General features: G+C 34.8%; 1 protein-coding gene across 1 annotated transcript in view; it reads right to left on the bottom strand.

Annotated features, from left to right (window-relative positions):
• LOC150095530 (receptor-type tyrosine-protein phosphatase epsilon-like) overlaps positions 1-27708 on the bottom strand; it is an 858461-nt gene that overhangs the window by 605116 nt on the left and 225637 nt on the right. The window contains exons 3-4 of the mRNA XM_090410701.1: positions 6834-7136; positions 2695-2948 (exon numbers count right to left, since the gene is read on the bottom strand). Of these exons, the coding sequence (XP_090266827.1) occupies positions 2695-2948; positions 6834-7136 (557 nt within the window). The remainder of the gene's footprint in view (positions 1-2694; positions 2949-6833; positions 7137-27708) is intronic.

Raw genomic sequence — 27708 nt, 5'->3', positions numbered from 1 at the left:
TTAACTAGATCATGTCTGAATAAAGCCTAACAAAGTTTTGCCATTTAAATTTTTTTTTCCTTCGCAAGCGAAGCGTAAATAACTACTGAATTGCGGTTTTTCCCATTTCATCTCTCCATTTTTCTTTTCATATCACGCTCAATGGCTTGTTACAGCCAAGTAACGAGGTTTCTTAGAAGCCTCGATTTTTAAGGACTTTTCAACTGAAGGTGAGTGAGCCAGTTTTATAGTAAAGTGACGGGATTTTTGTACCGAACAACACAGGCAAACTGACAGAAGAACATGAACGAATAAGATATACAATATTGAGTCCTCATAGTCTAAGTGAATTCGGCTCGAAGCGGAACAACTCAACGCTTGGTTTTTGCTACTGAAACGCCCGATTTCAGCCAAAATTTATGACTTGGACAAATAAGGATCCTAAATGTCAAATGTTTTTCATTTCATCCAGCCTGAGTGGAGCTACTTTGCATCATGTCAGAACATTTTATCAAATTTGCTCACTTTGATCCTATTGAAGCTGATGGCGTAACAAATTCCCGTCTTCTTTCTTTCTTTTAAGTGATTAGCCTCGTCATTTTGTTAATATCAAAGATAGCTTCAAGTCATTTTCTGTATTGCCTTAAGAATACATACCCAAAGGAAAGAGATCGAGGGGATGTTTTCTTTAGGCTGTCAGTTGCCAGTGTCTTATTGAATTTAGTGGATATTAAAAAGTACTGGAGAAAGATTACAGTATTACAAGCTTTCTTTTCTAGTTTTAATATTTCCAGTTTATTCCTATTATACATGTATTGATTATCTGACGCAAAGTTCCCCCAATTAGTAATATATCTTAATGTTTATTACGATCAGTTTTAGCATAGGTTTTGATATAATTACGAATTCTATTTGTATTCGCAGATTATATATTTCCATATTATATTCTCGTTTTTCTAACAATCTTTCAAGTAAAATAAGCACTTGTGTACGAACCTTTCCAGCACTCATTTTAGTAAAGACTCCAAATAACGAATGTATTTCATAGAATTCCCAGCCAGGAGCTTCACCTGAATACAGCATGACGTCATTTATGCTGTATTCAGTTTATTCACAGATGAATAAAATGAATCTAATAGGTGATTACACGTTTTGTGAAAGGTAACTAAAACCTTATCTAGACAATGTTATGATTGCCTCAGATAACAGTTATGTCATACTGTTATTATTTTAATCCATCCAAGAAAAGGTGAAAATATGTAACGAACATCATGAAAGCATATCCTTAAAGAAGCTAGTATTCCTGCTCTAGACTCCATAGCTCAGTGGGTATCGAATATTTTCGTTGAAAACATCTGCGTGTGAATCCCGTCTGAGAAGCAAAGCACCTTTATACAGATTGCAGAAGAACATACCCAATTAACAGCCTCAGTATACTGACCTCATAGCACATTGGTGGCTTCAGTCGTAATTCTAAGAACCAATCAACCAGTCGTTCTCTAGAGTCTAGCATTTTTTTTTTTTTTTTTTTTTTTTTTATCACTGCGATCTTCCAATGAATATGGTAATGGTGCCATACTTGGCGATAAATATCATCTCCTCGCGACTCAGCGGTATAGTCGAAAGAAAAAAAAAGGCTGTTGTTGCAAAATAAAGGTTCAAATCCAGTCAACGATGCGAGGAATAATTTGTAGGTCATGAACTTATCTGAAGTTAAGTTTATTAGTTTCAGATAGAGGTAAAAAGATTTTTCCAGACATAGCTGGTGAAAACATGTAACGGCAAGACATGACAAATTCACAACTTCAGCTACTTTGGCTCAAAATAACTAAAATTATCTGCGGCCATGGCCCACTTATTTGGTTCGTGCAACTGTAAACATAATCAAAATATTTGAAATGAACTATGGTTGACATCATTAAAAGATATGAATGTGATAATCAGAAGGCTGTGTATTTCGCCCTTGGTTATATCGCTCAACTAAGAGTTCAGGACTATAGAGGTTGTGCCAAAGCATTATGTACTGGACTCCCTTAGCTTCAGTTCTAATGCAAGAAGTGCTGTCGAAGCTGAACATTACACCATCACACAGATATAACTTGAGTGGAGCAAGGCTTGATGATGTCAATTGACAGCAAACTGCAGGAAAACTGTAATGCGATATGAAGACTTATGATACACATTCTTCAAATTAACTAGAGATGTGTTCGTATCTTCTAGAACAGTGCTTCCCAAACTTCTGGATGTCAGGGTCCCCTTTATAAAAATTAAAATATTTCACGCCCCCCCCACGAAAAAAATTGTAATTGCGACATATATTATTATAATATTTATTGTATTTATATTCAGTACTAATTTATAATTTATATCCAAAAACATATGCAGCGAATACTGCAAAAATCAAATGCAAATATTACATTTTTAGCATCTTACATACACATTTGGCATGGCACATTATCTCAGATTTTTATATAAATAGATATATTGTTATTGTACATTTGCATATTGTACACAAGCACATGAAACGTAAGACGATTAGTAATAAAGAAAGAATCAAAAACATAAAATAAGTTTAATAACAATTTAATGTGATGGATGTGTTTCAATACTGCTACACAAATAGTCAATATCAGGTGAAATATTTGAAATGGCTATTCTTAGATTTCTTTCCAATTCTTCCATTGATAAGCAGGACCTATGTTTATTTTTAATTACCAATAACGATGAAAATGCTGTTTCACAAAGGTATGTAGATGCGAAAGGAATTAACATATTTAAGGCTGCTTTTGCTAATGAAGAACATTCTTTTTGTCGTCGAATCCAAAATTCGGATAAATCACTGTTAAGAAATTCTGATTCGAGGGTTGAATCTGCTCTCATATCAATTAGTTCTTCTTGGGATGACCATGGAAGATTGCTAAATTGTAGAGAAGGAGCAAGTGGTGTTCTTATCCAATCATATTCTTTATCTTCATTCAAATTAGGAAAATATTTTTCGAAAAAAAACATAGAATTGGTGAGGTGGTTAATTATTATCCTTTTATTTTCTGTTGATAGTAAAATATTATTTTCTTTAACATATTTATGAAAAGAAGTAAACATTTCCGTTTTATTATCCTTAAAAGTTTTTAACCACGCAGAAAGTTTACTTTGAAATGCTTGCAATTTAATGTTTAGTGTTAATATATTGGTGCTTTTTCCTTGCAGAGAAAGATTCAATTCATTAACTTTTTCGAAAAAATCCGACAGATAAGAAATGAAACACAACCAATTTTGATCACAAAAATGAGATGCTAACATGGGATTTTTATCAAGAAGAAAAATTCGTAGTTCATCTTTCAATATTAAAACTCGTTTTAGAACTTTTCCGCGGGACAACCACCTTACTTCTGTGTGATATAAAAGAGTGTCGTAATTGGAATCCATCTCTTGGCATAAAATACGAAACAGTCTTGAATTAGTAGCATTATTTTTTATATAATTAACTACAGTAGAAACTTCTGATAACACTTTACTCAGCGATTCCTCCATTTGTCGAAATACTAAGTTTTCTCTATGGATAAGGCAATGAACATGTCTTGCATTCGGATAAACTTTTTTTACTTTTGCTACAAAACCTGAAATTCTCCCCGTCATGGCTGCGGCACCATCAGTGCAAATCCCGATGCACTTTTGCCAATCAAGTTCATATTTTTTAAAAAAATTATTCACTTTTTCAAATATATCTTTTCCTTTGGTTGTACCGGAAAGTTTTGTGCAAAACAGTAGATCTTCATGAATTTGAAAATTATAGAGGTATCTAGCAAAAACCATTAAATTAGCGTCCTTTGTATTATCCGTAGATTCATCAAGCTGAATGGCAAATGCATTACTTTGTTTGATTCGTGAAATTAATGTAGACATGATATTATCGGCAATGCAATCTATTCTTCTTTTAATTGTGTTATTAGACACAGGAATTTTTTTAAAGGTTCTGATATTTCGGAACCATAGATAGTTTCGCAAATTTTTATTGCTGCTGGTAAGACGAGGTCTTCACCAATTGTATGAGGTTTCTTTGTTTTTGCAATTAACAAAGCAATTTCGAAAGATACTTTTACTAATTTGTCATTCAGTTTAGCATGCTTTGGAAAACATTTAGTTTGTTGTTTTAATTCTTCAGCCTTTCTTTGAAAAAACTCAACTGTCTTACTCTTATATTCCCCATGAACAGTATCTAAATGGCGACAAAGTTTTCCGGGTCGCATGCAATCATTTGATAACTGTTTACAGCAGATTACACACATAGGTTTGTTTGGATTATTATATGATGGTACAAACCCATATTTCAAATAAGAAGGATCGTATTTTCCAATTTTTTCATGTGACATTTTTTGCACCTTACCGTTTGGTGCTGAAGACGACGCGGACTGTTCTGGTAAAATATGAAATACTGTCCTTTTTTTTTTTTTTGAGTCTGTTTCTGCTTCTTCTGATTGTTTGCTGGAATTTTTATTATTTATTTTTTTATCAGCCACTTATCCATCTCAGGGTTAAATTTTTAACGTAGAATAGATCAAATAATAGCACCACTTACCGATACTGACACACCACAGACTAACAACATGAAATTAGTGAATATTACCTGAATAAGGGAATCCCCGGACCAGGAACATTTTTCTCTTTTGTGACTTTTCTCCCTTTACAGTAATTAAGCCTAACGCGAAACAGACAGCAAAGGCAGGTTATTAAAACATGCATATGATTGGTGCGGTATTAACAAATGTTCGCGCAACCGAAAGATAAGAGCATAGGTGACAATTGAGTTGAAATGCCAACTCTCTTCAACCGAATTCCATATGTGAAACTGCCATAACATTCACTATATATATATTTCTTAGTTTTAACACGTTTACAAATTTTAACACGGTCGGTTGAATTTTATTGCTGCCTTGAGAAATTGAACTCGCACACATCTAATTAATAACAATAGTTTTTAGTTAGATACTGTGTTTGCCCATGCAAAACATAATTTTGTTTCAGTCTATATTAGCATAGTTTCTGTATGAGGGGACATGTGATTCATTAATTAGTGTGTTTTTATCCCAGTTGTCTCTAATTGCACTATTTGTTGAGAAATATATTACACAGACTGCTCATACCTTATTCACTGGCATGTACTTGTTTTTATTGCCTCTGCAGTATAGTGGCTGTTAGGGAGGATGTTGTTTACCACTGCAAGCGAGTTACTATCTCCCAACATGAACTTGTTTAAGCTTTTTTTCATGTGTGAAGTATATGCGAAACTTTTATTGGTAACAGAAAACTAGCTCGGATGACAGTGATAATATAAAACGAGTTTTGATATGTATATAAAGTCAATATCAACAGTCCCTGATTACGAACAGGAAGAATTGGAGCTTCTCCGGAGAGCATTCAAAGTAAATACAATTAACCACTGCTTTGAAATGAAACTTATACGAATAAGCATACATTTACTAATATTCATTAAGCGCTGAATACGCAGGAAGCAAAGTTTGTGAACCAACACCAATGTGTGAATTTTTCAATTAAAATATAAAAAATAACAAAAAAAAAGTTAAATACGTTTCTTTTAAGATAAGAAAAATCTACTTAAGTCTTAAAACATTTTAAAAAATTTGTTTTCATTATTTCACGACCCCCCCCCCCCCATCAGCAAAACCTACGGCCCACAGTTTGGGAAGCGCTGTTCTAGAAGAACGTTAATAACAGAGAATATCGTCCAGGGAAAGAAAAAGCTGTGTCATGGTGAATGATACTTCTTTGGTTTGGACTAGAATCTTCTGTCGTCCACAGCGTTTAGTGGAGCTTCTACTACTTGAGACTGATGTCTTTAATTATGGCCAAAGCATATTGATATTTATGACGTACTTAATTGTCCTAATACATTTGCAACATAGTGTGTATGGTCCTTGACAGAGACTAAAAATTGAATTTACGATTGATCAACAGTCAGTTTTAGAGGGATCCCAATATTCAAGAGAGAAGTTTCCATCAAAATTTTATATTTAGGTGATATAAAAGGTAAACGATTGTGCCATAAAATGCTAACTATAATTCGACCAAGATTATTCATGTTAGTCGAATACGTTCAAAGTAGAGAACCTTTTCATTATCTTTCATGCAAGCCATTAATTTTATGTATTTATACTTAAGGCGAAGTTTATTGCTAGAAATTCATGCGCACCCTAATAACATCAGAAGTGGTAGGATTTCGTGAACAGAGAAGTGACCGCTGTTGGCTTTTCGCTAATCTATGCCATTCATATACCCCTCCCCGCTATCCCATATACATTATTAAACTCGTTTAAGGTTAGCGGGGAAGAGAGGGGATGTCCACACAACAAATCTCAATTCAGCATATATAAATATAATTATCCAATCTTACTCCAATTAACCAACTGATTCGCAATTCAAAATGTGGTGCAAATTAGCGTAAAGAGTGGCATTTATTTGAGAATCTTTATCTTTTAATACCAATATAGTAGTCTCGCATTAAAGTTGTTATGCCTAGTCCTCTGGCTTAGTATGGGAGGCTTCATAATGTTCGCATTAAGCCTGGTACATTATTCTGGCGATTAAGCTACACTTGGTGCATCTTTTTTGTCGCTGCTAACGGATATCAACGTTGCTAATGGCGGTAATGGTTTATCTTTCTCTTCCCCTGATACATCCCCCCCCCTTCCCCGAAACCGTCGCCTATCCTCTAGCACCATCACCACACTCAAGTAGTACTTAATTACTCTTCCTCCCCAAGATCGTGGGGATCAGCCGTTGTTATCTTACTAGTGAAAATTACTGGCATGAACTTGTCTGCAGGAGAAAGCACTCACCTCTTACGATCAAATCTTGCGATGCTGAAGACGTGTTGAAGTCATTTGAAGCTTGGCACACATACGTTCCGTTATCTTTTCTTTTCAGCTTTTCAAAGATCGCCGATCCAAGTACAGTGGCGCCACCGATGTCTGTTGTCAGAATTTGAAGTTCGTTGGTATCCGTATCAGAATCCAGCTTTTGACCGTCTTTGAACCATTCGATGGTCGCTTGGGGATAGCCAGTGACGCGACATGTCAAGGTCAAATTAGAGCCTATTGTCTTAGCAGTGATATTCTGTTCCACGTCAACGGAAAGAAGTACTGTAAATAAAAGAAATAAAAAAAGTTAATGTGACAGACATACAAATAAATCTTCAATTTGATTCATTAGTTAATTATGCTACTGCTACTATCATTAGAAACCTCATCCATGTAACTTACGATCACCGCTATCTACATTGCTATCAGCAAAGCTATAGTTAATCCACCACGCTACCGGCCAAGACGTCTATAGACGTCAAGTTTATCATGGATGCGAAGTGCATATTAAAATTTTAATACCATTGATATTACATTGAAATATATGATGGATACGAAGCATATGAGGATGAGGATGTGATCCATAATGGCCGGTGAGGTGGTTAATTGTTAATGCCTTTCTGTCCCAAGTCACTAACTGCAACTTGCTTATTTCTTATCTACCTGTTTTTATCCAGTCATTGAAATAAAGCTAACAATACAAAAGAAGTAGATAACGAGATTACTAACCTTGAATGTTAGCATCAAATTTAAATACTAATGCACTATAGGCCAACAGCCTTTTGAGAGGAGAAAAATAAATAACATGCTGCCTTCACGACGTTCTGAATAGTATACTGTTTATCCATCATCTCTTAATTGACTTAGCATTTAAAAAATAAAAATAACGCTGTTACCAGAAGAGAAAGATCATTATAAATTTGATTCTATTCGCAGACGAGATAATTTTTTAGGTTGGATTTTTCAGAAAAAAATCGACCATAAAACTCGCACTATTTTAGAGAACAGTATACTAGTTTAGGTTTACGAATACGAGATGGCAGCAGTTATCTGCAATATTATCGTCAGAAGTCTTGAACTCGTCGGTAGCCATAAATTCAACTACCGGCGATGACTCAGGGTGGAGACCGGTTGTCTACCGGTTTTCAGAACGTTAGTAATGGCTAAATCTCTCTCTCACACACACACATACACACACATGGAACTACACTCACTGCATCGAAAAATAAAACCTAACAAAATTTGTATTTGCGAGGATACAATTCCAGCACATTATACCAAAAATACCGAAGGAATAAATTACACAATAAAAATATTGGCGGCGCTGCAAAGGACATATGGAGAAAAATAATGACATAAAATCAATTCTCACTTCTTTTTTTTGTATTATTTTTGCATTCGCTGAATTCAGATCTACCTTTCAAAATACCTAGTCTACACATAAATTATATCAGAAAATACGAAACAATTACTAAACCAAATATTGTTATTTTATTTGTTTAAAAATGCAGTTATTTTCTTCCTCATAATATGAATGCATTTTGCTTTTCTTAGAAATATATAAAATCTACATTCTGAAAGGTTGGATCAATATTTTAATAAAAATATAACCTCGCTTAGAAATACAGTAAAAAAAAGCCTACATGATTAATGCTTTATGTTTCTAAAAAGTGCAGGAAGCGGATAACAAAAAAAGAAATGGAAGTTTAGGAATGTTGAAATCAAGAGGAGGCATCTTGCTTTGCGTGTTCCACGAAAAGTACAATTCATCACACAATAGAAGCGAATCTAGAGAAATGAGAAAAGTCTTTTGTTTAACATGATTGCCTTTTTTTGCTGTTAATTACTGTCTCGTAGGATGATAGAGCATGCATTGCATGAGATAACGAGAAGCACCAGGAGATGCTTTCAACATATTTTAAAAACTGATTCGTGTTCGTTTTCTTGTTAAGAAAGTGGAGAGAAAGATATAAAAGCAATTGAACGTCCACATAAACGTAGTTTGTTTTACTTTCCTCCCCTCAATTAGATTATTATCCGAGAATTTCTGAGGATGAATTGCAAAGAATATTTATCATTTTGAGACAGCATCGAAGATCATGCACATAACACCATTATTACTGCTGTTTCGAAAACAAAATATCAATAACAATTCTCAGAGTTTTTCAAGATTAAATTCAAAATGGGATAGTTTATCATAATAAATAGATTTTGATTAGCTTGGCATAAATTACTATTCGAATTCAAGAAGCTAATAGTACAGGAATTTCAGATATAAAGTGATTTTAGTGATTAATAACCAGAGATGAGAAGACCAAATGTCTTCTCTTGGTGTTCGACCTGTTTTTAGTTTTTTCTGAGTTCATTCTTTTTGGAAGACGAAGTTCTAAGTGATAACTTTCCTGCTACTAATATAATATCATTCACTTCAATTCTCCCACTAATTAACCGTACTTCTAGATAAAACTTTGTTTTTAAGTCGCTATCTTTAATTATCCGTGAGTTTGTTAGCGTTACCCATTAGTTCAGATCATTAGATTTCTTGCTGTTAATCTTAGATATGGTCAGCCAACCAATGACTCTTTTCTTCGATTATTTATCAGAGCTAACTGATTCTAAATGGTATTCTAAAAAAAAAAAACAGTCTTTCACATGCGTTTTAGATTTTCATTAGTAGTTAAAAAGTATTCGATCCTTTTAAGATTGGAATATCAAAGTGTAATATATTGCACAGTCTAATTGTTCTTAAAAATGTTAGGGAATTTTTTATTTGGCGTATAATGCTACTACGACCGTGTGACCCATATAGGACAGGTGCGGAACCATCTTATTAAATCATATTATATTGCTACTGGTTGCAATGTAATTTTGTCTTTAAGTTATGGATGTTCTTTGGCAATTTGTATCTGTTTAGAGGAATGAAAAACCTTTCCACCGATGTATGAGATCGGCTAACTCAACTCAACTGAACTTGGGTCTTTTTAACCAATGAGTAACGATGTTAACGACTGAGCTACGGAAGATCATAGGGAATTAAATGCTGTAGGAGAGAATTCGTTTCGTTGTTTTTGCTTCTTCGAAAGTATTTTTCTAATTGCTATTCACCTCGTTTTCATGTTTAATTTTATATTCGTTTCCAGGCAAAGGTATCCGTTATCTTCTTGAAATATTTAATTCTCTGTTGTCTGTTATTTATCTGTTTTCATTTATTATGTTATTAACACAATACAATAAATCAAAAGAGATAAAGAGAAATATAAAAGAAACGACATATACTGTGAGATCCAAGTGAATGCCATCTATTTCAAGTCATGCAATTATGACTAGCAGTGTCTTTATTATCTGGTCTATAATTTGTCCCATAATTTGACCCACTGAAAGTTTGCTCTGCGAAAATCTTTTCTCTCAGAATAGGCTCTTCGTATAACCTCTTCAGGTATATAAAGAACCAGCTATGAGAAAAGGTGCGGTATATCATTGCATCTTTTCTCAGAGCTGGTTATATAATATATGCGTACAATACTGCTTCCATCGCATTAATGAAATAGCTTTAATTCTGATTCACAATTCTGGATTAAATTTCATTGTATGTAAATATCTATAGCAAGCTATCTGTCTAATGAAGCTCTCGACATGGCCTACCTTTTTTGGCAACTACTTAATTCATGATTAGGACATAAACGGAAAGCTGACTATATTTATATTTGTTCTAATGTCCTAATCACGTATTAAGTAGTTGCTAAAAAGGTAGGCTAAGTAGGACGGTCCATTAAACAGAAAGCTTGCTAGAAATCATATTTAGTACTTCAGAAAGCAACAGGAAAGTACGGTTAAGAAAACTTTAAAAAATATACTCATTATATGTATTGTAAAGTCAATGAACCTGCCATTATGCGGCAATACATAGAATTTATAGGTTTTTTTTTCAAAATTTTTCTTTATAAAAGACTTGTTAGGAACCTTCTTTAATAGAGAACGCATCGTGGCGCAATACGAAGAACCGAAGTGACTTTTCTAGGGCTTTTCAATCTAAGTAGAGTTACTAAGTTTCGCTTGAGGTTCTTCTTCCGGGAAACTCAGTTCCCCCCCCCCCCTTGCAAAACAGACAAAATTGGCTAAAAAACATAATACAAAGTGACTCCTACTATTATTTGCCTTCGTAATATTAAATAAACACATCGATGATTTTCTAAATTGATTTGTTTTATAAAGAGCATGGAATCAAATTGCTTTTTCTGGAGTCCTACTCTTGAAGAGTTCAATTGCCTGTAATTTGAATATTGGTTTGTCGATGTGCGTTGGGAGTTTATCCTCAATACCTCTAATGGTACTGAGGTTTAATATTCTCAAAATAAGGACAAGGTAATGTGTTCGTTAGGTAAGAATTGTTATCATTTTTAAACCAAGAAATTTTACCATTTAAAGAGTAAGAAATTTCAAGAATTTTTACCCTTTAAATTAACTATCGGCTTTCAAGATATCAATTTGCTATTGCATTTTTTCATAGATTTATTGAATTGTTTCCGAAAAGATAAAAACAATCAAGCTGTGTAGAAAAACAAAAGTCCTCCCTTCCTTCCTTGTTCTTATGCAAAGTATTTCCCCAATCGACCCTTCAAACCCAAGGCTAAGGATATTAACATAGGATAGAGCAAACTGAATTGCAAAAAGCTCCAACAAGTAGGAATCGCATGAAAATTTCATAGACGCAAGAAGTGCTAGAGGAATGAGGGAGGGTGGTCGCAGAGAAGGAATAGACTTTGCAAGTATCGGAGGGGGGGGGGGAGGAAGGGCTCGACTTCTGAGTGAAGTTGACTATTCCGACGGTTGCAGAATGGAAATCTAACACTTGCAGGCCCTCTCACTCTGACACAAATGCGAACGTGCATCGTCAGTGTACGAATATCGACTACGAAGCTTGTGTAATGCTGGCCGTGTCGTGGAGAAGCAGCGGAAGTAAAAGGAAAAGTAAGGGAGGAGGGAGTCTCCTATCTGAGAACTGGATTTCAATAAGTGGCACAGGCAGCGAGTGAGATTCGCAACTTCGGAGTTTGGTTTCCAATTTCGTCCTGTGAGCTATTTTGCTATCCCCCTTTATCATCCTCCAAAGATCACCTTTTATTTACTCCAGCATTCGTCCAATGGTCGGTCGCATGGGGAACACGACGATGGAACGAATGCCACACCCACATAAGTAGATGAAAAGCAGCAATATATATATATAATATTATGGAGTTGCTGTATATCTATCCTAGAAAACAAAACAGGTCGTCTCCATGTCAGTTCAAGCTGAGCGCCTTGTAGAAATCAATTAATCGAATGCATTCTCGGTTAAAACTTTAAAAATAATCATCCAAGACAGCGAATGACTTAATTCTATGTTACGTAATTGTTTCTTTACTTACGATATTAATTTAATAGACTAAGAAGAAGACCGGTTTTAGCAATCACAAAGAGAAATGAATGAACAGAAGCAACGGAAAGAGGGGAATGAGAAATTCCATTATCTCAAATGCATGATTAGACAGCAATAAAAATGAAAGAGAATGCACAAAACTAGTCATAATAAGCCATGGAAAGTGTCACAACTAAACAGTTGGTTGGTACAATATTAATTTAAGTAAGGAATTTAAGCAAGAATGATGTAATTTGTGTCCAAAGATAAGAAACTAGCAATATTCTTAAAAGGCTCTAACAATAGCTCAATGGATTTTTATCTCACGGGAAAATCCAATTTGAGGCACCTAATCCATTAAAAGTGCGGTCAGGAGAGGAGAAATAGTTACGGCAGGTAGGAAACGACCCAATGTAATGTAATGCAATACAATCACAGGAAGTTGCCTTGTGGATTTTTTTATTACTCAGAAGTGTCTTACGAAATGGGGATATAATATATACAATAAAGTGTATGCTACTATTACCTAATGTTAATACGCGTTTAGGAGAATATATGATACACACATGTACATCATATATATGTATATCATATACATTAACGGAGATACACATGACGCATCTACTGAAAAGTATGCATAATGATACCAATTATGATGTGTAGTACACAAAAACCTCGTTTGATTAATGCTAGAGGAAGCTTTTTTTTTTTGTTTTGCTTTGTTTTTGGCTTGCAAAACGAAGACAAAGGGGAAAAAATAAAAGATGCCAAGGATGAATACAAATACAACGCAAAAGAAATGTATCCTGACAGGTGTTGCTGACTGCTCTTATCTAATTGAGCAAGATGAAGCTGTCAACTCGAAAGACGGGTGAGGTCTTTGAGTGCTGATCGGTAACATCCGTCTCTGTCTAGCAAAAGACCAAAAGGGACGATGTTCCAAAGATTTCTCGGAGGAAACATGAAAAGGAGAAGTACTATCTTCCCCCCCCCCTTCTCGCATCGAACATTATATCCCTCTGTAAGACATCAAATGATGGATGCGAAGGTCCCGCAGGAACGGCTACTCGCAAGGAACTTTGTTTGCATCTTAGACAGCGACGAATGATCTTAGAAACTGAAGCAGGCAAATGTTCTACAACAGTGGAATATACTCCCTATAAGACTGTAGTTTTGACTTACAGTCCACTGAAGTCGAGTTGCACTCAAAAGTTATGTATACCCATTAATCTCTCTCTCTCTCTCTCTCCATACAAAATGTATTGTCATAAGAACAAATTCCCATAGCAACGAATCCGTGACTACTAAATCATTCATAATGAACTAAATAAAAAGATGCATGAGTTGCTGGAGGGTGGGGGCACGATTTCATATCTCCATTTTCCAACACATTCCACGGAAAATGCATTATAAATCGAAACATTGTTGATATGCGATCCTGACAGTGTAATGTGATATTTCATAGTAGTTAAACTACTTTTTGTAGCTTCATAAAAGCATCATATTTGCTACAATTTCCATCCTTTTAATAAAAACCCTGCAAGAGCAATACTACGTGCGTTTTATTCAACACTTTCAAGCAGGAATTGTTCTTCTGTAGATAGAGGGCGCTTCGGTAAGTAACTTCACCTCATTCTTTGACTGAAAGGCAATTTAAGAAGCGAAGCATATTCATCTCAGTCTAAGGAGAGCCCACAAAATCTTTTATGACTTGGAACATTTATTAGAGCTGTCGTAAAGGGGCATTCCACTTTCCTGAAATCCTTTATTAATAATGTGATAACAGTATTAGTTATTCTGAGATAACCTATGAAGGCTATGAATAATGAAAGGAAATTTTACATTAGAAGTCAGGCTTACTGTATTTATATAGATTTATCGACAGCGGATTATTGGCACAAATAAAATAAATAATAAATAAAAATTCATGAAATTATTCTCAATGTATTCGATATGCCACGCTGATAATTGATATACATCTTATTCATTAGTATATAACAACTGTCCAATATGTCAATATGTATGAAAAGTGACAATAAAATGGGCCTCTGTACTTTGGAATTAACGTCGAAATATCTTGGCAAACTTCCATTTTCAAAATTAGTGAATAATTATTGCATTCAAAAACGTATTTCCATCCTTAACTGATGAACTGGAGGGGAAATGCTGCATAAGGCTATCGTATAAAACTACAGAAATAATAAATATCAATTAACCGACATAACGAAGCAAGTGATCGTGAAACAAATGAATTTTAAAAATCATTTTAAAGTTACAAATGTCAAGAATTCGAAATATTCTCAAGAGAACAAGATTTTGCAATCAATTCAAATTAAAATAAAGAAAATATTGGCAAATAAAATCGCTACAGCAAAATTTAAGAAGAATTCAACAATGGATCTAAAAAACTAACATCTGAAATATTCATAAGTACCATAGGTGATATGAATAATTCAAACAACTGTTGGAATTTCTTAAGTGATTGTGGGACTGCGCTGTATATAAGAAGTAAAGAACTTCAAAGTTGAAGCTATGTGGGACTGCGCTGTATATAAGTAAAGAACTTCAAAGTTGAAGCTACATTAATTTCCATTCTTTTGAAGAATCTTTATCTCTACTAGAAAGCAGAGAAATTTTCGCTAATTTTGACGAATTACCATGAGCAAGCAGTACTTTATTCTATATTTCCTTTTTTATTAATTGCAGATTTTAATGCCGCTGAACTACAATATTGTATTTTATTTTTTTGATTTATTGCTGCTGAATAATTTAAAAGAACAAACAGTGATTCAATTGGAAAGCATGCTTCTGTACAGATGTGTTAAATTATATACTTTATAATGTATTAATGCACAGAGCTACAAGAGATAGCAGAAAAAGCAAAAGGAGAAGAAAGATGCACCGAATTTACCTTAACACTGACTGCAGTCGGGGAATGTTTGAGAAGGCCTGGACATAAGCACGACCTTTAAATAATAGAAAAAATTTAGAACGCTGTAAAGAAAGAAAAATAAAACCACAAATACATTTCGTGAAGAAGGATGTACCATACAGATCTGAGAGGGAAAATAAACTGAGAGAATCTCAATACGTGGGATTAAAGAAAACATAAATAATACTGCTTAAGTAATGGTTATCATATAATCACAATAAAACTTACTAAACCTTTTATACGTAATGATAACTTTATTGAAGATGAGGATGGAATAGTATTTGCATATCATGAAGAAATAATTGTTAGAAAGGCGAGTTAGCCAGTCTATTATGAAGGTGCTGAGTTCGTGTTTAGACCATGTAAGAAATGAAGATAGGAGGGTGGGGGGGAGATAAAGACTATAAGGATAACTAAATCACTATAAAAGGCAGTTATAACTAAAACTGAACAACCAAATATAAATGAATAAAAAGATAACTATAAAGAGATAACTGCTATAAATAGTTGCAAGAGGACGACAAACGAAATGAAGAGAATATATACGTCAGAACCAAGGGTGCTACGAAACAGATTCTTGAAGGACACGAGGAAGATCAAGGGTGACACGGTTGAATGGATCGTGGCAATGGACAAACACCACTACAGTGTGATATTATTTCACATTTTGTAAAGACAGAAACCAATGGAAAATTGTGTCTATGAGGCAATTTCCCATTCGGGAATGTTTTAGAATTCTACTCTGTCTTCTATGAGCTGTCCAAACTGACTTAAAGGACTATGAAGAAAAAGGTTTAGATTAGGTTTGACATAAACCAAACCAGCGTAACCTAACCGGATTAAGCTTTTATACTACTGTAATAAGAAATCCCAAATTGTTTTGTTAAACAAGTGTTGCCTAACCATAAATTATATCGTATGAATGAAAATATCCACCACAGTTTAATTTACGGAAACATGGAGGATCCCCCACCCCTTCCATAAAGAAAATGCTATAAGTGATATCTCCGATGTTTGGAATGAGGCAGTAAAACAGGTGTGGAAGGTCTCATTTCAAGAAGCACAATCTCGGATGGAAATGTTCGGTCTTCTAAGAAAAATTTACTGAAAGATGTTCGCAGTAATTCAAGACAGGAGTCGTCCTTTGCAAAGCTCCACATGAACATCAGTCTGATGCGTTGGCAACACGGTATTTTTATTTCCCATGGCACCGCTAAACGAGCAAACCGTGGCAGATTTTTCGAACTTCAACATAGAAAAGAAGACATTCTAAAACGGACTCTTTATTAATATCTTTCTTATCTGACCTCGGTTTGTGAGCCAGGATAGAAATCCTCTGGAGGATTTACCCTTTTCCACTACTAACGCGACCATAATGCTATTTTTATTTATGGCCTTCAAGGGCAGATTTATGTGCAGAAAGCGACTTGAGTACAGACCGAACGGACGGCTGTGTGTAATGTATTCGCATGTTTTATTCACCCTCTTCGCCAGTTATTTTCGGCCCCAAGTCTCAGATAAGTCGGTTCGGTGGCAAAACTTCTGTAATCGCCGCTCGGCAGCTGAGGAACCATTTCTGACCGACAACAACACAAAACGCGAGAAAAGGGGATCGGTCGTCGAAGGAGGGGTAAGGGGGGGAACAAGACAACACAAAGAGTTTAAATCACTCTTGAAGATATTTCCATTCGCAATGCGAGAGTTGAAAGGTCCTTTCACCCACAAAGATGCCGCAGGGAATGATATTTGCAACAACGTCGGATTTCCATTTTGTCCGAGTCAACAGCCGCGATCAGATTACGGCCAAGAATCTTCTCATGGAATCATAGCTGTCGGCAGAATGCTACATGAATGTTGCTTTACGTAAGATATCCTCTGGGTTACGCTTTAATTCTCGGTAAATCACAACTCGATAACCGCTAAATTGAAAATCAGAATGCCCTGTATCGTCTGTCACTCAAGAGCAAATAGCCCTATCGTCTGAGTCGGTCAATAAATAGAAATCTTCACACAGCACACCATCTGTAGGGCTATAGAAATGTCCTGAACTAGTACCTTGAAATAATTAACTCCGGCACATAATCACTGTGATAGCGTGAACCCACCTTTCCAATTCTCTTAAAAATGCATTTCAGTCGGTCCTCCAAACAAACCAAAATAAAACTCTTACCTACTAAGTTACTCTTACTCAAATGTTATATGATATTATGAACATGAAAGTAATAATTAATGAATTTAATCATATACAGGGTGTTCGGGATAAATTTGACATATTTATAATTAATTATATTTTTCCGTAAGTTACATGTATTAACACACACTTCTCTTCATTTAAAAGTTTGGACCCTTCTTCATTCATATACAAGATGTCAGAAAGGATGGATAGCTGGAACCCACCTGAATCATGGAAGAGAATAACTTGTATCATGATGATTCGTGCCCGCCATCAAAATAAGGATATTACGACTGCTGCCCAATGCTCCCTGAATACAGTAAAAACAATCAGGCATGAACTAGAGACTTGCAATGGTGACTACGAGGATGTAGCAAGAAGAAAGATCCCTAGCAGACGATCTGATTGCGTTCGTACAGCAGAATTCCTCGCAAATCTGCAGGAACAGGTGTTGAAGAACCCTGGCATTGGAATTCGGGCTTTGTTCGTGGAGTTGCTAACTGTAGTCAAGCCCTGGATAACAAGGGTAGCCAATGGTAGGCCGTATGTATGGCAGCAGGATTCGGCCCCTTGCCACACCTCTGGGAAAAGTCAAAAATGGTTGTCTGAAAATTTCTACGACTTCACCAGTCCAAATGTTTGGCCTCCAAACTCCCCAGACCTTAACCCCATGGATTATTTTGTATGGGGCGCAGTTGAAAAAGACACCAATCGCACTTCCAGTAATACAAAAGCCCAGTTAATGGATAAAATTAAAACAGTTTTTGCGGCCCTTCCCAGGGAGACTGTAGCATCAGCTTGTTCGAGGTTCCGAAGCAGAATTGAAGCTGTGATCGATGCTAATGGTGGTTATTTTGAGTAAATCTTGTTGATAGTATTGTAATTAACTCTGCCTGTAATGTTTTTTTGTAAATTCATTAAATTTAATAGATACAAAGAAGATTTTCTTTTTCCTTACGAAACTGTCAAATTTATCCCGAACACCCTGTATAATAACATAGTAATCGATATTAGATTAAGCCGAATTTAGTACAAAGAAAAACAAGATTAAGAATATCACGTATTTAGCTAAACTGATTATATTATATGAAAGTGAAACATGGACGATGAAAAAATAGACTAACAAAGAATAACATCAGTAGAAATTAACTTTTTAAGAACAGCTGGATGCACTAAATTAGATTTAAAAAAAAAAAACTGAAATTTTACAAGAACTAAAACAAGAATCAACTTTTGGAAATTAAATAAAAATATCCCTCCCAAAAATATTTTTAACCTGTCGCTCGAAATGGTTTATCCACATATAACATCCATATGAATACACATTTGAGCAATATTATTAAGGTAAAATTCTCTTTACTCAGAACTGGATGAATTTTCAAAATTTTGAGCTGTCCCCTTTTTGTACCAATTTGCATAAAATATGCTAATAATTAAAATGCTGTTACAAAAATATTTATTATTACATGGAAATATATCAAAAATGAAAAAAAAAATACAATGAAATTAATAAAAGAAGAGCCACAGCTTCAATTCGGCAACGTAAATTATTTAGAAATAGTGGATATTAAAGATCTAACATTATTTCAAAACTGAATGTATGTGCAAACTATGAAAGTTTCGTAATTTTGAGCTCAGAGAGCTCAAAATGATTTCATAAGCTCAGAGATGCAACTCTGATGCCAAGGATACAATCCTTGGCATCGGAGTTGCTCTTGCTTGCACTACTTAAAAGAACACGACCGCTGCCCAAGCATCAGCATATTTGCCTTTTATTAGTGCATTTGATAAAGGTTTCATTGGCCTGACAGCTGTTTCGAGCTGGCTGATTCTCTTCAGAGACCACTATCATCATCAAATTTCTGATATGTATCCTCAAGAGGTTTACATGATATAATAGTACTACATGAAAACATCATTACTAACTTCCTATGTACAATTTTCCTCCCAATCAGTCTATTACCTGTCAAGACTACAACATTATCGGATCTTATATTTGTGTCTTCTAAGGCACTTTTTACCGTATCAATCCACCTATATCTTGGTCTTCCTCTGGGTCTTTTTTCTGCCAATCTGGCAGAGAACACTTGTTTTGCTAATCTTTCCTCTCCCATTCTGTTTAAGTGACTATTTCGACCAAAAAATGAAGCGGTCTCCTTTTTGCAGCAATGTCTTCAAAATATTAAATGATGGTACAACATGACAGAATCCACTATTTCTGTATTTTTTTATAATGAAATATTTACAAGAAATCGTAAATATTAGTCGCAAAGGTGTAGGATGCAAGTACTATAATCATTGTAACTCTACAGCGGTTGATTGGAGCTGCCTCGTTCTTACACCAATCTATTCAACGATTTTAACTCAATTTTCGACCAAAAATGGAGCAGCATCCTTTTTGCAGCAATGTCTTCAATTATAGAAACAATATAGACTCAACATATGAATAGAAGGTCACCGAATAGGCTGCCAAAAAGAATACTAAAATGAAAAATACACAGAAGATCCTTAAATAGGTGGTGTGAGGCCAGAACAGGCCAGAAAGGAGCATTTAAAGGTCGAGTCAGGGTGTACTTTTACTCAATTTTTAGACTTGGCTCTAGACCCTGCTTCTACTGTAAATAATGATTATCAGCATCATAAAAATACAGAATACTATCGGAGTACTTCTGACTTTAACCAACAATTAGAAACAGATGTTCGGCCAGTAAAACTTTATAAAAGCAATAATAAAAGGCTAAATAGTAATATGAACTCCTGGGCGAATTTAGTGTCTTTTGGATGAAATACCAGGGCAACGGTATCGAAAGTTGTATTATCATAACCTCGGTGGTCAATTTTGGAACTTTTAAGTTTCAAAACTTTTCGCTAAGAGAGAATAATAGATTTTTAATATCTAGAAATTCAATACACAGAACTGCTTCAACAATGCTTTAAAGGACTAATATCCATTCAACTATTAACCCTGAACATAATAAAGTCTTGAGACAGTACATGTCACTAAGAAATTGATTCAGAAACGCTTACTGGAAAAACAACAAAACATATCGCCTTACACGACCCACTCACACAATTAAGCAACAACTCATGCGGCGCAGCTGTGGGAGAACATTTCATACCTAGATTGCTTAGTAACCTCCTCGCATACAACGAAAAACACCTAAACACCACAGAACACCAACGAAGTGTGCCAAAGTACACATACGAGTACATTCTAGCTATGAATGATATTGGTCAAAATAAATGACACTCGTCAATCCTTTTCTACATAAAAACTTATTCTAGCTTCAAAGTCAGTAGGATAATATTTTTTCCACTATTTCTTTACTTTTTCGTTCATAATCTATCACTGTTAAAAATGCCGAATTCATGTACTTTGTATAAGTTTTAAAATAAGAACAATGTATTATATTTGAAAAATAAATACCATGTGAGGTAATTAAATACTTGTTACTAAATTTTTATTCTATTTTATGTCGCTTTTACGATACTAATTGTAATGTTACTATACAGTTGATCCTTGGACAACGTGGAGTCAGGGACGCCGATCCCCACATTGTTCGAAAATTCGCGTACAACTTTTGACTCCCCAAAAACTTAAATACTAACTGTTGACCAGAAGCCTTACCGATAACATAAACAGTCGACTAACACATATTTTATATGTTATATATGTATTATATACTATATTCTTACAATAAAGTAAGCTAGAGAAAAGAGAGTGTTATTAAAGACGTTAATAAGGAAGTTAAAATACATTTACAGTACTGTACTGTATTTATCGATACCGTAAGTTCAAGTCGTCTGTTTACAAGATGAATCATAGGTCTGTCAGTACCTACATCAATATTGTCTTATATGACTGTAGATGTTATACGCATTACTAACACTAGATATCAAAAATGAAAAGAATGTGAAAAAGAAACTATTCATATTTATTTACAGGTACTGTATGAAGATTCATGATGGGATTCATTCTAGGTTTTATGGTGGTGCGGTGGTTTTTCCCCTTCGGTCTTTTCCGACCCTATGTGTCTTTGTAGGCATTGCCAACAAAGTGTTGTTGGTGAGATTTTTTTTCACGGTACTTCACGATTGCTTTTCCATCCCTCCCCCCATTTTATCCGGGCTCGGGACCGGCATATGGCTGGGAAGTATTCATGACTATAATCGTGTTCACGGGACCGGTTTGCCTGTTCTGGGGAACGAAAACCCTGAGTTTCCGGGTGAAAAAAAAAAAAATCTCTACCTCCGTATGACACTAGCTAACTGACCTTTCGTCGAAAGAGACCAGATAGAGGTTCCTCGAGTCACTGACGGGAATCGAACGCAGGTCTTTCCGACCAAAGGGCGCAGCCTGAGTATTGATTGAGCAATGAAGGCTCAGGCTTTATGGTAGTCTAGTGCAATCGATATGATTGCTTCGCTATCGCCTAGCCTATACACTAATGAATAAATGGTTATAAAATTTTTATTTTATGCTAATTAATTTAGCTAATTAATAAGCTAATTTTATGCAGCTATGATTTAATACTGCGTCTTTATGTTTGTTTACATTTTTCTCAACTGCAAATAGCCATGTTCGGTCTGTAAGTGTGTGTTTGTGTGCGCAATTTTTGATAAATTTTAACTTTTTATAATCGATTTGTGTATATTTTATGGTAGTAAATGATAAAATAGAGTAGAATCTACATATATTATATGCATTCATGACATACCTAACTTTTTCTTAATATTTTCGATATTTCTAAGCTACGCAGTTTGTCTGCGAGTTTTTTCAAATTGTCCAAATCTCTTAAAAAATTTTCCAATATATTTATGCAAAAAAAAAAAAAAGCGTATAAGTAGATCCGTGTAGTTCAAACCGGCGTTCTTCAAGGGACAACTGGAAAGTCGACCCTTGAAGTCTGTAAAGTTGGTTTTTAATTCCGCAAAACGGAAACGAAATAAAAGTCACAGACAGCAGATATAATCGACTCGTTTCGGAGCTTTATTGCCTTGACGAAACCATCCCCCCCCTCCCAGTATTGCTAACATTCTTTATATAATATGGTAGCATATTGTTTGGTGTCACTTTGTATAATATTATCATTAAAAGTCCACTTTTAAACTAACATTGAAATGGTTCAACAACAACAACAAAAAAAAGTAATAATTGCAATTTTCACCAAAATTAGTCTAATAAGGGTAGAGCTACTGTGCACAAAATATGTGCTGAATAGGACTAGTTACATTCGTGTAAAAATGCAGTACTGGCTGCTCTACCGGCATTATCATCCCGAAGACTTTAATAACTTGACAGATATTCCTGACAGGAGTGCCACTAGACAGCATGTACGTAATTCATAGCACATCAATCCATCAAAAGTCGGGTCTTTCATAATAATAATTAGCCACACGTAATTATTTGCAATACCATTTTGGAACTGCTGAATAAATTCAACATTGATTTACAGTTCTAATTAGTCAATCATAATTTAAGAATATCCCGTATTCCTAATTCATTAGGTAATACTTTAACGAGCTAAATGCCAGTATGTTAGCATGCGGGTAATATTTTTACTAGAGTGTGGGCGTAAATATAAGGAGTTTCTGTCAAAACGTTAAGGGCTTCTTTGTCATAATTCAAGTGTAGTACGTCGTTGCTAAAATGATATGATCGGTAATGACATTGTTGATAATGGTGGAGTGCCAATGGAAAGTGCAAAGAAAAATATAAATCCTATGGTGACATAAATGGATTAAAATGGTTACGGAACTATTATGGAAACTTTCTTTCCTTGTTGCATTGTCACATAATGGTTGAAGGACTAATCACCATTGAGAATTTTGCTGAAAGAATTCAGATGTACTGAAAGACTGGTTTTGTGCTGATAGGATTAAAGTGGCACCTTTGAGTGACATCTTTATTTTAGGAAAGCTGGCTCTTTAGAAATTTACTCCTTAGATAATTAAATTTACTAATGTTTATCTCCTGTCTTAATAGATTAAAAAACACGATGTTTTTTTTTCTGGTAACGTTAGCTAATATACATTCAAAACACGCAAAAATATGAAGAAAATATTAATTAATGCGTTGACGCAAAAATATTAATTAATCCGTTGAGCAAAATGGTTCAACAACTCACCGTTTTTTATATTAAATAATTTGCATGTTCACGTGTTCGACCTTTCTATTATTAGAAATTGTAATCCTCTGAAACAGAGGACTTACTAAATATATATTAATTAAAAACAAAAATCAGCGAACGCCTTATATTTCCCAAAGGGAGTAGGCGAGGCCGTTTAATCCTAACTTGGGAAAACCTAGGGATGCGGGAATCACAGACAGCTGGCTCGAGACTTAATGATTATAAACGGCATCCGGGGAAGGGCACGGCAGACAGCTACCGCCATCTCGTGGTCTCTAATTATTATAAAAAAATTCCTGAAATCACATACTAGTAAGGAATATGTGCCATATCAGTATAACTTTAAAAAAATTAATTTTCTCAAAATATTCTACATGTCGGTTAAAGAACTCTTCATTATTTTGGGAATCAATACTCTGCTTGTTTGTTTTAAAAAGCTTTTGATCTTGTACCCAAAAAATCATTTTCATTCCTATAGCTAGCTGACAAAGAATCTTCTGTAAGTATTTTTAATACTTTTTATTAATGTATTTTGTTTTGCTGCCAGCAGAAGTTAATCTTCAAACTATTAAATTTACAAATCAGTAGTGGGTTCCAATCTAACGGTCGATTAATAATCAACGAAAATTGTGCAGAAAATAGTTGTTTTATTTTTAAATTCTTCATTTACCAGGAATATGAATCTTTGTTTAGTTTTTCTTTTCAAAAGTTAATTGTTACATGGACAGGAGGTGGCCATTTCACTTTGAACAGACAGAAATACATGGGTGCTGAACTCGAATTGCTCGCGTTTATCAAATACGTAATGTCTTGGAGAAACGGTCGAGTAATTACATTTCCGGAACCGTTATAAATAACCCCCAAATGGTTTTTCGTGACGCCGATATGACATGTAGAGCATAGCTCTTCCTGAAAAACCAACTCTCCGATCTTCGTGCGTAGTAACTCATCTCCGCTTGGTTAACTCGAAAATGTACTCGCCAACTGTACTTCTCAATATCTACTTTGCTTGTAGCCTGGAAGTACAGAAGAGGAGAGGAAAGAGGATGAAGCGGCAAAAAATTATCTGCGATTATAAGGCAGACTTAATATTTGCAATATGAAGATACGTGCATATTGAAGTTACGAATACATATAAAAGCATCATTCTTTTAAATAGACATTAAACTCATATTATTTTTTTTTTTTCATTTGTTTCCTTTCCGCTTCTTGGTGAAACTGTAAAGTCAGCATAAGTTATACACTACGGACAGACGATCATATTCTGAGAATTATATATATAGTCCTCTGCTTGCTCAGCTCGCCTACCTCCGTCCGGCTGATTCGTCATAATACAAAAACAGCACTGGAAAAATGTGGCGGAAGCTCTATATCATATGTTAGAATGCTAGCACTTAGAAATGCGTCTGTGAGTTTATCCACAGACGCACGGTTTGGTGAGACTCGCATGTTTGCTGCTTGCGTGCTCGTCTTCTGTGTTTCTATGTTACAAGGTAGACCTGAGCCATCTTTGTCAGGCATACCCTCAATGCAGACCATTCTGCAGTAATGCTCACAAGGCAAACTTGCGGCTTACGCGATGTATAATCTAAGCATCTAGTACAAATAATGATTTGGGATCTGTGTGATAGAAAGATATCGAATCTTCATACAGAGTATCTTAAAGTTATATATAAGCCCTTAAATATTTTATGTGAAGTAACGAATTTCTAAACTGCCTATGTACTTACAAATGAACCTTTTATTTAGCAGTGCAGCTGTTTAGTGTAATTACTCGGATTCCAGTGACAAGTCATTCCCTCACCCCATATAAAAAACTATATGTTAAGCTAGGATTTGACGAAATGGGCAATAGCGATTGCTACATGTGTCATAAGTATCCGGTATTTAATTTTTCATCATGATATAGAATATAGAACATTTAAAAAGATGTATTTAATGTTTTTCAGTATTTGTAACAAAATATTTTAAACTGCTTTAGCTGTCTAATTTTGTTAATTCGATTTTAAAGTAACATTTAAATGGACTGTGTACAAAATAAACTACGCTGAACTTCGTCTTTTCCCAATCCATATTGGAATAAAAATTTTGACTTTTGGCATGTATGTTAATCTGATCAATTTGCTGGGGTGGCTGATAAAGACGTGTGTATGTGTATGCGAGAGAGAGAGAGAGGCTGGCTTTATATTTCCTTTTTCGGAAGGAAAACTCTACTACCTTCGTATGAGAATGGCAAGCTCATCCTCAGTTCAAAATTCCTTATGCAATTGATTCGAACTTTCCAAGCAAGACTCGAAAATAAATTGCATTGAAAAAGTATATGAAAGTGGGATAGTGGTGTAATAGATTTATCGAAAAGCTATTGTAACCCCGCATTCCACGCATAATTTAGAATACTGTTTAAATAGATGCAACAAATCTACATTTCACGGTTTCAATGCGAGGAGGAAAGATGAAATTCTATGGTGATGAATACTACAAGAGAAGCAAAGGAAGCCAGGCAACGAGTTCCGTAAAAATTTATTTTAATTAAGCGAAATAAGCATTCTGTGTAACTTGCAAGCCGGTGTATACAAGATGGATACTGGTTGTTAGATGCTCTCTTTCTCTCTCTACACCAGAGTGACACGAAATTAAGTGAAAATAGAAAGGCAAGAGAGCAGCAGAAGGGTACAGTCAATATTTCTGACACCTCATAAACAAGTCCTGGTGACAGTTAATTATTAAATTGTCCTTTGTCGTATTAATGGACTAATATACTGCCGTTTACAGTCGTGCCATGACAAGCCATCATAGCAACAGACCTTATGATTGTGTAATCGATTCAGGAGAGGTTGCATTCCCTTTTCAAACGACATCAGAAGACGATTTTTTTTCACACCAGAGTTCGAAAGGATTAGTGTTATTGCGAGGAACTTCAGCTATTTTTGTTGTCGGAACATTATGGCGCATTTTAGATGTTTTCAAATAGATTACCTACCAAATTACACTATTTACTCATACCACAGCTGTAAAAGATGTAGTTGAATTGCTGAAGCTAGTCTTGGAATACAACTATTCCAGAACTTTGGAACCGTTATGATGGGGATACTATTGTGTAATAATTCGTAACATTTTTTTTTTTTTTGTTTGGTGTGTGTGGGGTGGGTCTGTTTTAATATTCAGTAATCTATTATTGCTGATCGAATGGCTAGGAATAAAGAATACACATGAAGTGTCGTTTTGAAAGCGCATTCGGTTCGTAATATAATAGATACAAATGCAAGCATAAATTACGAACACAAATATAAAAAAACACAAACACAAACAAAAAATACAAACATACGCAAACATAAATTACAAATACAAATATAAACAAAGAAATATGAATACAAAAAACAAACAATAGTCTCACATCGGGAAATGAAACTCATTGTCTTTGAAACTCGGTGAAACTCACTGCAGAGACTACTGCCCCGTTTATTGAAGGCCTAAAGAAGTGGCTTCAAAAATTTCCTAGTTTGGTCTCTAGAATAGAGTTTCTGGATTAAGTAAAATAAATAAAATAAAAATCACCCTTAGCCACCAAGATGCTAATCTACTGTAGGTTTCAACCTTTCGTGATGGAAGCCATTTTATTCAAAATTTGTTTTTTCATTTGTCTCTCATCCACGAAATGTATATCCACAAGTATATCAGCATATCGGATGGTCTAAAGATTTTTTAAAATTATTTTTATTTATGTCTGTATTTGAAAAATTTATTTTATATACACACACAAGTGAAAATTCGAAATAGATGCGTTGAAATTTTTAATGCGTTATATCGTCTATATAAATTATTCTATAGAAATTCTACATGTGAATTCTATTTAAGATATCATTCGTTTCATTATCACTGATACAAATATTCTAAACAGAAACTCCAATTTAGATGTTTCTTCATGTCTATCCAATTTTCCTTAGTTCAAAATTAAATTATCATATAATATTAACTTTATTAACTGTAAATATTTTTGCATATATTTGGTTGGGCCAGTGGTTAATGTACCAGTTTTCTGACCAACAGGCTGCGGGGTTCGAATCCCGCCGTGGGCATAAATGTTTGTAATATCTCCAGATGGGAAATGAATTTTCATCGCCAGAGATGAAAGACTACCCGTCCTGTTTAGTGGAAATCTAAAGTGGCTTCAAAAAGTTTCATATTTGGTCTCTCGAGCAGAGTGACCGAGTTATGTAAAAGAT

This window comes from Typopeltis vanoorti, chromosome 20 (assembly GCF_054136105.1).
Source record: "Typopeltis vanoorti isolate ZY-2024b chromosome 20, IOZ_Tvanoo_1.0, whole genome shotgun sequence".
Classification (NCBI taxonomy): Eukaryota; Metazoa; Arthropoda; class Arachnida; order Uropygi; family Thelyphonidae; genus Typopeltis; species Typopeltis vanoorti.
The sequence above is the reverse complement of the archived record's forward strand: the minus strand, read 5'-3'. Positions and strand labels throughout refer to the sequence as shown.